Source organism: Acanthisitta chloris, unplaced genomic scaffold (genome assembly GCF_000695815.1).
Source record: "Acanthisitta chloris isolate BGI_N310 unplaced genomic scaffold, ASM69581v1 scaffold3089, whole genome shotgun sequence".
Classification (NCBI taxonomy): Eukaryota; Metazoa; Chordata; class Aves; order Passeriformes; family Acanthisittidae; genus Acanthisitta; species Acanthisitta chloris.
The window spans coordinates 33893-50033 of NW_008690637.1; the positions used below are offsets into that span (position 1 = coordinate 33893).

The window sequence follows — 16141 nt, forward strand, 5'->3', positions numbered from 1 at the left end:
AAGTTATCTAGAAAATTCTAAACATATAAATAATGTTACACTTATCAATGGTGCCTTGATTACATGTATCTGCTGACTTTTAATATCTGTGTGCAAGCAAGAATGGGACAAAATCCAAGCAAATGATGGCTAAATGAACTCTATAACAAGAAAAACCCTTTCCCTTTTTTTACAATTGCCCTGCCACCAAATACCAACTGATTTTGACTTTTACTGGGCTTATGTCAGCTTTAATGGTAGTATTAAATAAAGACTTATTTTCTAATCTGCACATTCTCAAACAATCCAGGCTGTGGAAAGACCACCTGACCTTTTAGGCAGATGGATTCACATGCTCATATTACCTGTCATATCATATGTAGTTACTAAAGTAAGTAAAACTGCATCAGACACCAATGAGGAAGGGATCATATACTACACAAGTAGGAACATCTGAAAAAGTAGTGTAAGACTTCAGTATCACAGAAATATACAAGTGGCTTTGTAAGTATTTATGATAGCTACAGAAAATAAACGGGAGCAAAATCACTCATAATCTGTTATTTAACTGTGGATTTCATCCCATGAAGTTATTTCAGATAGTTCAGAAGATAATTTCATGGTTGAACAGTGGTACCAGTTCAAACTAATCTACAGTCAGAAGAAGCTTTTAAATGCTGCTTTATTACTAAATATTAGGCAAGAGACATGAAACACCTGGTGTAAAATGGATCGCCAATCGATAACTTCTAATCTCTGTAGCAACTTAAGGTGTGGAAATAAGCCTTGCCTATTAGCAGATAAGAGTTTAATATCCTACATAGGGTGTTTCATGTGGTGCTGCTATCTGAAGAACTCTGCTGGCAAGGCTCACCATAGTGTTAGACTCCAAACCCACTCGCAGTGAGGACTCCTATCTAAACAAGCTTGCACTCACATTCTATTTCTTCTTCTGGCATCCCAACGAGTGGGATTGGTCACTGCACACACTGCTAAACAAAAACTTTTCAGGATTAAAGAGGCTAAAGAAATTAAAGGCTTAACTGTTCACTTGTGCATTTTTGTCTTTTCTTCATCATTTTCACATAGTATTTATTAAATGTTTGGGTTTTCTACAGAAATATTGGCAACCATACATGAGTATAAATGAGACAGCACAAGCATTACTCATCTGCTTGTGGTAGTGCCCACGAGGTGTTAGCCAACTGACTAGAAAGGGCAGATGTGTCTGCCAGGGTGAGTCATTAAGCAAGAAGCAATAGCTGTTCTTTCTGGCTACATATTTATTAAAAGGTTAAGGACAAATATGGTATCCTGGGGTGAATTAGGAGAAGTATTGCCAGCAGGTCGAGAGAGGTGATCCTGCCTCTCTACTCAGCCCTGGTGAGGCTGCATCTGGAGTGCTGTGTCCAGTTCTGGGCTCTGCTGTACAAGAGGGACATGGAGCCCCTGGAACGACTCCCGTGGAGTGCAACAATGAGAAAAGGCTAAGAGAGAATTTGGCCTGTTCCTGTTGGACCTCATCAGTGTCTCTAAGTATCTGAAGAGAGGATGGAGCCAGGCTCTGCTTGGTGGTGCTGAGCAATGGGTAGAAACTGATGCATAGGAAGTTCCATCTGAAAACGGGGAAGAACTTTACTGTGCGGGTGACTGGGCATTGAAACACATTGTCCAGAGAGGTTGTGAAGTCTCTTTCATTGTAGATATTCAAGAACTATCTGGACAAAGTACTCTATCATGTGCTCTAGGATGGCCCTGCTTGACCAGGGTGGTTGGATCAGATGACCCACTGTGGTCCCTTCCAACCTGACCCATTTTGTTATTCTATGAAATATAAGATGCAGTAAAATATCTCACCTGTTCAATACATTCTTTGGATAATGGTGGAGAAGGAAAAGATGCAAAAATTATCACTCCAACATACAGGTATGTTAATCCCACCAGGAAGTATGCAATAGAGAGGTCTCTTACCTGAGGAGAAACAAGATTTTATTTTGGCCACCACTGACACCAAAACAGACAAAATAAAAACCTCATGAGAAGATTTCTATTGCATTTATTACTGTTAGTTTTATATGTATTACTTTTTAATATTTATCACTATTATTTACACATTTATTTTCTTTCTACTTGAATGGGGACTTCATATCTGGTCCCAATCAGATCAGCTGCAAGGAGACAGCCCAAAGTGGAGCTAGACAAGCATTATTTATCTCTCAATATACAGAAATGGCACCGACAAATATGCCAATAGATGTTATTGCTGGATGCACAAACACACACTAGTTACTAAAGCAAGCAAGAAACCACCTCCATTTTCTTACGTTCACCTATTCCTACTAAAAGCCTTGGGACACAGACACACCTGTCAAAGACAGAAAGCCCAGCAATGCCATATGTTAACTTTTTTGGTCACAAATAAAATCATGCAAAGACATCAATCAGCCTACCCAACTGCAGATATAAGGTAAAGGACAAGTTTTAAGAAGCTGCTTTGAAACTTTAGAGGATGTCACACTGGCTCCAAACCAGAACTAATACACCAGGCTTCTGGTGTATGAATGGTGTAATAATGGAAGACATAGCTAGTACACCATTACCTGAAAAGCCACAAATAAAAGAGAAAGGCACAGGCAGTCACAGAGGTATACATGTCCTTTACTTTTGGCATTGCATTTTATAATGACTCCTTTGTTTAAACTTGCCTACCACTTCACTACTGCATGTCTATAAATGCCTCAGGTAAATGCACTGAACAATAATCAAGGGTTTTTAGGAGACAGTGCTGAAGCTAGGGTCATAAATCCACATTTCAATATATTACACATACTTACGTATGGATTTAAACCTAAACTTCAATGTTCAGGTCTGAAAATTTTGGCCATATTTATAAAATACCTAATATATACAAACATTTTCAATTACACAAAAATAATTAAACATTTAGTACTGGGAAATAAGCAGCAAAACTCTTAAAGTACTTTATGAAACTGCAGGATCGACATATACATCAGAGCAACCTCAGCAAAGCACTTGGTGGGTTACTCTTCTACATCAATCAAAGGAGACCATTTGTTTCTAGTTATTAACTAACCATATTCTGTATAAGCTTATATTACACTACAAAACACTCATTACCTTACAGCAAACCATTTGTTCAGCTGCTGCTAATAATCAGGTTTTCAAAGGATTACTAGTAATGTTTCAATACATGACCCAATTTTCCTTCAACTGTGAAGCAAGTCTCACTAAGTCAGGCATACCACCAGATTATTAGGATTATATTGTTTCCAGACCAGGATGATAATTATGGCCTCCAGCCAGCTCACTGAGCATGAGCAAAGCTTGCTCACATCTGTGCCTGGAAATGCTTCCCTAAGTGCTTCTCTACACTATCTTCTTGACAAAAGAAGCACATCCTATACCGCTCTGGGCTCTTGAAAGGGCAAGGCAGTCCCTGAGGAAAGTATAAAATACTGGATTACAAGTTTTAAGAAAAGTTATGATGGAAGCCAGGGAACTGGAATCTCTTGCTCATTACGTCAGCATTTTTGGGGTAGAAGATTCTTGTCTGATGGGAAATACTATTGGCCTCTTGCAGACTGATGCGAAAAAGGCATCAGTGTGCTGTCAATGTGTACCCCGGGGTGGCCGTCAAGCCCCCAGCAGCTGCACACTTCTAGCTGCAACCTCCTTCTCCTGCTGTGCCGTTAAATGCACATGGAAGATGCTTCCTTAGTCTTCACTCTCCTTGTACTGGTCACCAAGGACGGACTATTATCTTCCATCAGCGGCTGAGCAATAGCATTTTCTTTAAATTATCCCCAGCATTTCTCCTCAGTGACATGAGAATCTGTACAGGCTTTTATATACCAGCTACATACTCAAAAGTACCAGTGCCCACCTGGTGAGACACTGGAAGAGGTTGCCAAGGGACGCAGTAGAAGCCTCAACCCTGTCAGTGTTCAAAGCCAGGTTGGAGGAAGCCTTGAGCAACCTGCTCAGGTGGGAGGTGTCCCTGCCCAGAGCAGGGGAGGGTTGGGACTAGATCATCTATAAAGGTCCGTTCCAACCTCTAAAATTCTGTGATTCTATGATTCTAAAAGTTGATTTTACAAATACTAAATCTGAGCATCCAGGTTCCTTACAGGTATTTATCAGCAACTTCTATTAACTGCTAAAGTCAGAGGCTAACCAGGGGGTAAGGTAGCTCTGCAGAGAGACATGGGCTCTCATCTCTTAAAGACAGGACTTGGACAGTTTTTCTTAAGGCACATTCTCTGCCCAAACCTGCTTTAAATTTGGTATTTTAAGTGTATTCCTCGTGCATAAAAACAGCACAGTAACTCACAGCTGTTATTTGCACTCTGCCTGCATCTAGGTTCCAGAACCAACTGTTTTTGCTGTGGCAAGTGTGAGGGCAAGAAATCTGAAATAAAACTCTTACTGTTTCCTTTGGACTACACAGGAATAAAGGAAGATAGCTGGTGTGCTATTAACTCCGATTATACTAAACAGTTCATGTTTCTGGAGTTCTTAAGAGTGTATGCTCTAATCTGCACAGAAACTAAGTGCTGAGATAATTTTGATGATGTATTTTTACAGCATGTAACACAACAGACTTTTCTTCAGGTGCTGTCACTATACAATGAGTATGTGGTTTTTTACTTCCATAAGCTACAAGAGAAGAAATAAAGGTAACTTGAAAACCTGAATTTATTTTTTCTCAAACATCCACCAGCTCCCTTATGAACACAGGATTCTGTGTATAAGATGGTAATCTTTGTACAAGAACATGTGTTTGTGTACATAACAAGATAGTTATGTACAATCATCAAAAAGCATAATTAATGTTCATTACTCTTCAAAAGACCTGGGTTCACTCCCTAAATACGTTGATAAGAAGTCCTTGAAATAATGTTTAGACAGCATAATTCCAGATAAAAGTAAAGAACACATGGGAAGAGACAGAAGGATTAATTATAAGTAAGAGCAATAACTGCATTTTTCTGTTAAATTTAGTACTTGAGCCATTTATATTCAGAATGGACATCACTGTGGTGAAAGCTGCCTAAGCATAAAATACTGCAATCCTCACAGCTAGAGTTTAAGAATCAAATGTAGAAAAAAAAGAGTAGTTGAAAGAATGCAATACCTGGGGAGACTGGAAGGGAAGTATCAAAGGTTACATGCAGGTCACAGTCCATAAGGATCACACCCTGACACCTGCCAAGCCCTTGTTGAGTACATCTGAACTAACAGGCAGAATTTGATGTGGAACTTGGAGAACCTATGTTAGCTGCAGTTACTCTTCACCAGGAGCCTTTCTGGTCAGATGCACAGAACAAAGTGCCACTGAAGAACAGAAACCTGAGTAACAGAGGTTGGCAGCAGCAGTAGAACAAAGGAAGAAATCAGCCTCCTAACAACAGGATGAATCTGATAAATCAGGTGGAGCTAACAAAACAAACTCTTAAAGTACAAGACACTGCATCATACCCACAGACAAGTACCCAGGCACTGGTTGGACCTGCGCTACAGGGCTGGACACAGCACAGTGAAGGCTCTGTGGCTCTACAGATATTTCCTATGTGACACTGCAAAGAACAGGCAACTTCCAGGCCTTCTTTTGCCTGTTGTATGCCCGAAAAGAAACTAGTTCACTTTCTTCCTCTGTACCACAGTAAACGCAAAATTGTGGACTCTCTTCTTGGATGGAGAAGCCTGTATCAGTGCTTGGCAAATAGTATCACACCCAAAGTACCTTTTAATCATCCCATTTCAGACCAGTCACATCTCAAAGGAGAGATGCTGTAATATCTCAACAGGACTCTGGTCCATATCATAAAAACAGATGTTACCTGTTCAAGCATTAAGGGCAAGTGATAAAATTTAACTGGGTAGCACATAAGTACTTTGTTGGGATGGATAATGCTGTGCATAATTTTGGCTGGAAAGAGAAACCAGTGGTATAGCAACATCAATGGAAGCTCAGTCTGTTTACAGGGAATAAACTGTTTCAATACTGGAGAAAAGAACCATTCAGAGCTTCATGCCATCTGCAGTTACTACCTGGACAAAACTATCTTCCTACTCCCAGCCTTTCTCCCAGATACATCCACAGCAACAGTGAGGACACAGCACTAGCATATTCATGCCTGTAGATCATGGTCTGGGCTTGTGCAGCACCTGCACAGATGCTCAGGGAAACAGATGTGAACCAGAAAAAAACCTCCAACAAACAAAACCCCCCAAAACTCTTTTTGTGGCTGGGTTAGTTTTCTGTGCAATTGGTTTCCAAACCAGCTGACTGAGCACTGTACAAAAGCTTACACTGATAAATACAAGGAGGCAGCAGCGGGAGATGGGACCAGGAAGGTCAGCTTGTAACTGCAGACTAAGAACCGTGCTCACAGGGCTTCTCCAGGCTGTGCTGCTGACATTTGGCTTACTCCAGTGCACTGCTCTTCTCACACCCACACCACTGTACCGGAATAGCAGCCAAAGGAATCCTTACCCATGTGTGTTTTAGCTTTGGGCAGTGATACACGCCTGTGACCAGAATGGAAGCTGCTATTGTTTTGAATTTCTGACTCCATAAAAGGAATGTTACTGTTTCTCTTACTTTTTTTCCACCTCCCAAACCAGTTGTTCTATGACCACTAGTTCCAGCAAGTATTGTTCAAAACTAAAATGGTGCTTTTCCAGCTTGCCAAGTTCTGTGCCTTTCCACAGAACTCTGATGCAAGTAACATGTTAACAGGTCGATCCACAAAAATAAATGAAAAATCAGTATCTCCCCAGGAGATACTGATAGAAGAAAGCATCTTGTTGTAAATACTTAGAAAAAAAACCCCGTGACTTATGATAGAGGCTGAGACCCCATACATATGTAAATATCCCACTTAGTCCAGCAGCTTAGTGACATATTCACAAAACAGCTCTTCAAGAGCATAGGTACTTCATTAACATTTGCAAAGCACTTTTTCCTGTGCAGCTACAAACAGGGAAAGAAATCTCCAGTCAAATAAAACTCCTAAAAGAACTATGCACAGATTTGCTTTCCCATTACAAACCTTTCCTGCCCTATGTCATGTCTTTTCCATGCAATCTGAATGCTCCTCTGGAATGTGAGTTTTGTTGAGGGCTTGGGATCCATAGGGCTGACTAGGAAATTCGACTTAAGCTCCAAGGAGGGCATTAGAAAAGCTGATTCAAATGCAGGCAGGCAGCAGTTTCTTACTCCTTAACACAGGAAAAGTAAGCTGGAGAAGTCTCCAGGTGCAGCTCTTTGCAGCTGAATGCTTGCTCTGATGTAAATGGAGGGAGAAAATACATAGGAAAACCTTGAAGATGGCACCGATTAGGCCTCCTCTGCATACAGAGCTGATTGCTGGAGGTCAAATCCTTTAGAATTTGAAAGCTACAGATAAAGAGAAATCTTTCTCTCTTATTTCACAAGATTGTCTTAAGGAAACTGAGAAAAAGCTTACTTAGCTTTCTTTCTCCAGAGCTCCACTAATTCTTTAGTTGTTAAATTACGTGCAGAGAAGCCTATAAACCCCAAGAAGCTTTCCTGAGGAAGAAATCGTGACTCTGTTGCAGAGGCGATCATTCACAAGCTGGTCCGGGTTCACAGGTACAAAAAAGTAACTGCAGATTACCAAAGCAAAAGGTCATCTCACTGCATTGTCACATAACCTGCACTTCACCTTCAAGTAATCAAATCAGATGTATTTCATCTAATGTGTTGTGTAGGCGACTGGCTCTCAGTGGCTCTGCTTGAGCAGGGGGACAGGCATCCAGAGGTCACTTCCAATCACAAGAATTCTGGGATTCTGTGATTTTGTACCAATTTTTCACACAGCCACATTTCAAAGTCTTTGCATGTTATTCTAGCTACTTTACAGCTAAGATTCAACGAAGCTGGACAATAATCCTGGGAAGTAAGGAGGCAAAAAATAAATAAAGTTCCATCCGCATGAACACTGAGTAACTTTTTCAAGCGCAAAGGACCAATCCAAAGACTACATATCACAACAATTCCCAACCGAGGCTTCAACTTTGAGGATTTCCTACATTTCGTCAGGTTTCTCTATGGACCTTGACTTGGATTGTGACACAAACTACTGAAGCAACTCTGAGAAAAGCTGTTCTCTAAACCTCAAAACTATTATTCTGGACTCCGCTAAAATCAGTCCTGCACTCAATGTTCTCCAGCATTTTTCACTCTAAAACCAGTCAGTTTTACTAGAGCCTTGCAACGTTGTTAAATCTTCTGCCTCTCCTGTGCAATCTGACCATTTAATACCAGCCTGACCACAAGTAGGTCCGGGGCACTTCTCAAGGTTTTCATTTGAATAAATTTGTAATGCATCTGTTACTGCCCTGTAGCCAGTGAAAGGAATGTAAAACTTTTTTCTTTATCAAATCACAACACTGAGTTATATTTTCTGCAGCTATTACAGTCCCTGGATCGATTTCAAGTGAGACAGACAGGAAAAAATTACTGTTGCCTAGCAATATAGATGCAAATCAGCACAATGTTGCAAAATTACTTACATTGTTTTCTTGATTCCTGTTATTCTGAAGAAGTGTGATGACACAATTGTGGATGAAGAACGCAAGTGTTAGAACCCCTGTGAGTTGAGGGAACAGAATTCTAAACTCTAAGAGAAGAAAAAAAGTGTTAATCAGATACTTCTTTGCAAACAAACAATGCCAAAATGCAGAGGACATACATTGCTGTGGAGCATACTGGCAGAAACACAAACCTTCATATTGAAAAGGGAAAAATCTATCTTTCACCGTAGCCAATGCAGACATTTAATCATGAAATATCTACAAAATGCATGAAGACAGTGGTTACTATATAACTCTCTCCAGCAAGGCTTCTCCAATAGACCCCAACAAGCAATGGTTATTAGGCCAATCTAGGATTTACACATAAAATTTTTTCTGCCTTTTTTTAAAAAAACTGGAATGCATTTCTAAGGCTGGAATTGACAGCACTAAGCCTGTGTAACTACTGGTTCCTGAACAGGGAGAAGGGGGAAAGGAATCATTTGCCCTGTGAGCATCTTTTGTTGTTAAGAAGTCAGTTATGCTATCAGAGGAAAAATTACTATCCATGGGAACAGCATTGCTCTGCTTCTTTTAATACTTGAAAGATTTAAGTTCACCAGATTGTGTTTCTGGAAGTGTTGCAAATGGTCTAGGAACTCACCAAAATTCACCAACATGTGATATGACTAAAGCACCATCTGAGTTGGCATTATAGAAGAATATATATATATATATTCTTTAGAGTGTTAACAGCCATCAGACATCCCTTAGCTAGCTCAGTTTCTGGAAACTATCCAGTAGTATAGCAAAACACTCAGAGGCTCACAAACCCTTAGAGATCAAACCACAGAGAGCTCCATGCAAACACATATAAACCAGATTTCTATAACGTGCAATGAAGTCAGCAAGGTAAACACAACCCAGGAAACTACTGAAGGGCTCATCCAAGCTGAAAGAATATGCCTACCCTAGGTCTGGATTCACTGTATCTTCAATACCTAACTAGCATGATGAGCTACTGATAGAACTGAGAGTGCAAGCGGCTTTTGGGCTTGTTTTCCATCCACTACTTTAATCTCAATAATTAAATGCAAATTGACAGGTTCAGAATATTTGATCACTACATTCCCCCATCACTGCAACGATCAGTCATAGCTGGATTTGTATGCATTAGCTACATGCTTCATCTATCTCCTAGCAAGCAGCACTAGTCACACTGCCAAAATAATCCAACCACTGAGTGCTCTACTTCAAAGTGACCAGTGGCGTATGTGTTGCGCTGTAACTCATTTTACACTAGGACTGCTTAACAGATCTTGGACATGAACTTCAAGCAGCTTAAAGACCTGGTTTCTTTCCTAGGCTGGTTTCTGGTTCCTGTGGGTTTGCTAGCAAACCACAGTTTGGGCAGATTTTCTCCTGGACCCTTAGAAGAGTCCACAGACATGTGAGCAGTTGAAGACTGTCTGCTGGGGCAGTTTAGGTTAAAACCATGATTCCACGCTCACAATGGAGCAAAACCAAACACTGTGGTCTATCTGATGTGCAGCACATGCTCAAGTTACCGACAGCATTAAGAATAGTAGTACACCAAATAAATTAGGACATTAACACAGATGCTAATTATCCAGTGCTTTGAAATCCAAATTTTTACACTGGAGACAAAAGCTGTTGGTTAGCCTAAAATTGCTGCCAAGAAGTAAATGCAGTGATAGAGGAAAGCAGATAGCATAGACAGCACTGTTTCAGAACTATCTACATTTGTCTCTAAGTTTGTACTTATGCTGTAATATTCAGGAAGATTCTCAAGAAATTAAGAGAGATAATCCAATTGTTTTGTTCCTGCACAAAGTCACTCAGCAAAAATTGTCTATCTTTGAAGACTCAGAGAAGATAATAATTTTTTATTCCTTGATAATGTGACCAAGCTGAAGAAACTGTTTCACATAGCCTTTCATTTGTTTCTTGGCATTCAGATCTGCAGAGTTCTGAATGCCTGGCTGAGATAAGGAAGGAATAACCTTCAGCAGTTACAGAAAAATGAACAAACGGGTTTGATGACAGCTAGAGGCTGGGAGGTGGATAATACTGATTCTTTCTAATGCACATATCCCTTGTCAAGCATACATGCAATACACTAGTTAAGTTGTTTATTCTGCTTATTTTTGTGGCAGATAATTTCAGTTCAACTAGAGAGATCAATCAACCCAGAGTGGTATAAGACAGAGTAAGTAGTTGCAAGGACACTGCAACTGTGATGTGAAAACACATAAATCAGTTGAATTCGTATCACTAACTTTACTCAACTAACTACTATCTGTAGTTTACTCACTGAGCTGTTACTCTTGTTGCCACAGTGTGTTACCATAATTCCACAGACTATTAGAAACATGAAACACAAACAACTCTGGTGTGTCTTTTTTGATTTCTATCTTGCTACAGTAATTCAAGACTCATCCTAATGTTTTAAGTTATCCTTGTTTTCTCCAAGTCTACATTATTTGACCTAGGAATAATTTACAACCCATGTGTAAGCTTTAGCTCAATGTCTACTGTGACTAAGAAACTAAAAATGTACAAACCACAAAAAGAAACCCTAAGAAGGTGCATATCCCTGCATTTTGTTTTAAGTAAAGAAGAAACTTTTAAAGAAGGACAAAATACTCTTGTTTCTAAGAACAGAAGCAGTGATACTACTCAATAGTACCGGACACAGCTCCACAGAGCTAACGTGGCAAACAATTTTTCCTGTTGTAAAGGATGAGGAAAAACCAGCTATGACCTAACCCTGGATCTCTTATTCCAGGCCTCCTAAAACAAGAAACGCATCTCTTTAGACTACCTGTCCATGGAATACCAAATGCTTATACCAAATGTTTATAACTATGACATCTCACAGAGTAATGTGCAACAGTGATTTGGAAAGAACAAACAGCCACCAAACAACATTCAAGCAAAGAAAAACATACTGGTGAGCTAATGGGTGTTTGAAAGAGAAGAGCTAAGATTATGGCCTAAAACCTGAGATAGACTAGACAGTACAGGAAAACTGTACCTGTAAATTATGGTGAATGAGCTATTTCATTTAAGCAAGATTCTGTGTGTGGAACTTAAAGCGCCTTTATCAGTCAGTCTTAACTGCTATGAAACAGGCACAACTTGAAAATGGTGCAACCAGAATTTAGAATATGGATGAAATGGGACTATGGCAAGCTGCCTGTCACATGATACATGTTTGACATTCCTCTGATAGGCACTGCTCCTCTTCTCCACTGTTGATACTATCTCTTAACTAAGGAATGCCACTGGGAAAGGGATTCCTTGTCACTCTGTCATGAGGGATCCTTCCTCTACATGCAACATCAGACAGCATTTCCTCACTTTGTTATGTCACAGAGATGTTAAAAGATGAATGAGAAAGTCATTCATGAATTGCTTTAAAAAACCAAACACTCATTATATATACATTTCATTACCACATTTTAACCATCTTACCTGGCACAAAAAAATCATTCTCTGTAAACCAGTTGTATTCCAAGTGCATTCCCAGATGAACAGCCTTTACTGTAACCAGAAAAACTAAGTAGACAACTGAAACTGTGCCTGCAAAAGACAAGAGCCAAATAAACACCATGATCATAGAATCATAGAATCAAAGAATCATCAAGGCTGGAAGAGACCTACAAGATCATCCAGTCCAACTGTCCATCTAGCACTACTACTGCAACCCCTAAACCATATCACCCAGCACCAGATCCAGACACCTCTTGAACACAAGATGCAGTGGAAAGTGTTTTAATACAGTGTTCTATTTCTGCTCCATGCAACTAGTTACCAGTAGCCCAAACAGTCAGGGCTGGTATTCCTTCTTAGTGGCAGTCTCAATTTTTTCTTTACTTCTTTCTAGGTCAGAGAGAAAAAGTAACACACATGCACCCAACGTAAGCTTTCAGCATGTTTAATGTTCTCCAGGTCCTGAACTAGTGACATGGGAAGAAGTACCCTAATAATGCCTACTGCTGAGCAGGTAGGGAGGCCTCTAGCAAGGAACAGATCAGTTCCAGCTTCAGCTGTTAGGATTTTAACCTAACCTGAGACAAAGCTGGTCACAGTACTCCAGTTATTACAATGCCCCTTCAGTCACTGACTTTTTGAACCAAACAGTCTAATGAAATATGAACACTTACTGCAGTTGTGAACTTTATACTGTGAGCTACAAACTGATAATGATATTTGATCAGTACTGATGAAAACCTTATCTTAATCATAACCTTGGATAACCTTGATCGTAACACTGGATTTGGATTCCATGTCACTGGTTCAGAGGCATCCAACAGTATGCTGCACAGAGAGAAAACTACAAGTAAGATCACAGGTGGGTATAAATGTCTTGCTGTGTCTACATGTGGGATGCAGAGCACACGATCTTGTCTTGGGTCATTTGAAAGAGATAAGGGCACACTAGTAACTACCTAAAAATTGGAGGACACTGAGCAACAAGAAGGCTCTGCAATGCACTTCCTGGCTAATAACGCTGCCAGTCATCAGAGAACAGGTTCTAAGTAAGTAAAGACAAAGAAACAGCATTTTTACACTTTAGAATTCATCATTTAGACAGACATCATTTTACTCTCGCAATATCTGCAGGATTGAAAAATAAACTGAAGACATCATCATTTGATTACATGCAGCACAGTCAAGAAATTAGGAAGATGAAAGGTTCTATACTTGAAGATCAGCTTAAGAGCTAAAATATTCTGTAGTTTCCTAATGACTTAGATTTCTGTGTGTATAAAGATAGGTAAAAGTTCTCTACTTTGAGAAATTTAAACATGGCAAAAAATGCTTTCCATTTTTTCTTGTCATATGACTTCAAGGTTTACAAAAATTAAGGCAAATTTAAATAGCTTCTGAATTGCATAATAACCTATGAAGCTATGAGAAATAATATTCAGGGGTTTTTATTCCTACTATTAGATCTATCTATAGAAAACCCTTCATTTTCACACACAAGCACTATAAAGCACTCGAACTCTTGTGCAGTATTTACATTTAGTAGTTCCAGCAACAGCAGATCCAAGCTCTAATGAAGTGTCACCATGGAATAGAGGACAAACAAGACTCACAAATCTCTGTCCACTACAGGCTTTACAGTACATCTCCAACTTTTTCAACCTGCTCTCTGATCCTCATTTACCTTCCCCTTCTCTTCTTCATGGGCTCCAATGCCACGCCCTCAGACCTCTCCTACTCCATAAACTGTGCCCTACTCCACCCATCATTCACTTGCTTTACCCACTTTACTAACCCCACCCACCTTGGTCTTCTACCTCCAGACATGGAAGCAAGAAGGCATCACTGTTGCCCTTGTAACAGAGAATAGTCCAGTGTATTTGCATCTGGGAGAAAGTAGAGCAGCAGTTCATACTCACTGACTGATGCGACTAATTAATCGACTCATTGGCAGCAAATTACTCCAGGTCAGAACAAATGAATCTTTAGAAGGAACTACCTGTTTTGACATGTATCTCAGGTGAGGAAGGGTATGCTTCATTATGCCAAGGTAGCATGCATCAAATGTAGTGTAGTATGTGTACCATCATTTGGGAAAATCTGTTGCAAATGTAGTGGAACTTGTTTTACAGGATTATCAAGAGAGCAAAGAGAAGAAAATTTAACTCCCTATTAACTGTAAGGTTCAAGTAAAGCTGAATAGAAAGCCTGTGGGATTAATAAACCAACCAACCAACCATTTTGAGGCACAATAGGGGCTGCCAGCAAAACACTGGGAGAGCAGCTGGAAAGCTGCCTGGCAGAAAAGGACCTGGTAATGCTGGTCAACAGCAGCTGAACATGAGTCAGCAGTGTGGCCAAGAAGGCAAATGACATCGTGGCTTGCATCAGAAATAATGTGGTCAGCAGGAGTAGGAAAGTGATTGTACCCCTGAACTCAGCACTGGTGAGGCTGCACCTGTGACATGAATACTGTCAGTTTTGGGCCCCTTGACAAAAAGGACACTGAGGTGCTCAAGAGTGTCCAGAGAAGGGCAATGAAACTAGTGGAGAGTCTGGAGCATGAGTCTGATGAGAAGCAGCTGAGGGAGCTGAAGGTGTACAGCCTGGAGAAAGGGAGGGTCAGGGGAAACTTTATTGCTCTCTACAACTGCCTGTAAGGAGGTTGTATGAAGGGGAGGAGAAACAAGTGATAGGATAAGAGGAAATGGCCTCAAGCTGTGTCAGGGGAGGTTAGATTGGATATGAGGAAAATCTTTTTCTCTGAAAGGGTTGTCAAGGATTGGACCAGGCTGCCCAGGGAAGTGTCAGTCACCACCTCTGGAGCTATTTAAAAGATATGTAAATGTGGCCCTTAGGGATATGGTTTAGTGATGGACTTGGCAGTGCCAGGTTAATGGATGGACTTGATGATCTCAGAGGTCTTTTCTAACCTAAGTGATTCTACTCACTGGATTAGCTTTCACTGTCTTCTATACATTTTAGTCACAATGAAACCATGCTTTAATAGTATTTGTTACCTACCTAGGACATTAAACTTTGCAAAGAAGGATGGAGACTTCAGATTTAGCATGGGTAGAAGAACAGCAATCAGGTAAAATGGTACTGTTTTTGATTTGTCCCACCAGTCCTCGAAGAGTTCAAAATTTGTCCTGTTGCCAGAAGAGAACATCACACTCCTGTTCTGTGGTGGTTGACCACTAGCAGCACTTGGACAAATGACTGGAAGAAAGGAAAAGACAAATATCTTCAGATGATAAGGGTTTTAGTTACACAGAATATTCACAGCCAAGATTCCATAATTTCTGATGTGTTTTACCAACTGAAGATCACTCAACAGCAATGTTTGACATCTAAGTTCCTAACTTCTGGGGTTTTTTTATCAGGAGTTCATTGATAACATTTCACTACTAGGCACTTTGTACTCTGATCTGATAGTGTTACAGTTCTTCCAGCTGAGCACAGCAAAGATTTGTGTTTGTCTGAAGCCCAAGTTGTGGCACAGGACCAGCTTTCAAGGTCACGTACCTATAACTAGGTGTGTACACTGCCTTTGTGCACATGCTGGAATCAAGTCATAGCAATGCACCCTCACGTCCTATTCTGTCCCTACACACTTCAGTAAGATCATATGAACTAAGATGGAAGTGCATCTGTGTATAGGAGAGCCTGAATTACTGTACATTGCTCTAAAAACACACAAACCAAGGATGACAAGAAGCTACTGTAACAACTGGCAGGTCTACAATTCATGCATTGAACCAAAACACTCTGCCATCTTGGTGCCATGCAAGTACATCACTGCTGGACAGTACAACAGAAGCAATTTCAGATATGGTCCTGTAACACTGCTGAACGGGAACATTACACTCCTGTCACATGGTGGCTGATCAATGGCAGCACCTGAGGAAGTGACTGGGACAAAACCAATCAAACAATAAGGTCCCTTGATAAAAACATGCTTATTTGATTTTTCTAACACATGCCTATGAAGTTTTGTGTTGAAATATAAACCTGTCTTACTGTTCTTATAACATCATTTTAAATTTTGACATCCTACAATACTCAACAGCCACCCTCCACA

General features: G+C 40.2%; 1 protein-coding gene across 1 annotated transcript in view; it reads right to left on the reverse strand.

Annotated features, from left to right (window-relative positions):
• SLC38A9 (solute carrier family 38, member 9) overlaps positions 1–16141 on the reverse strand; it is a 34764-nt gene that overhangs the window by 10899 nt on the left and 7724 nt on the right. Inside the window, exons 8-12 of the mRNA XM_009081873.1 lie at positions 15082–15279; positions 12040–12147; positions 8542–8648; positions 1837–1950; positions 9–17 (exon numbers count right to left, since the gene is read on the reverse strand). Coding sequence (XP_009080121.1) covers positions 9–17; positions 1837–1950; positions 8542–8648; positions 12040–12147; positions 15082–15279 — 536 coding nt within the window. The remainder of the gene's footprint in view (positions 1–8; positions 18–1836; positions 1951–8541; positions 8649–12039; positions 12148–15081; positions 15280–16141) is intronic.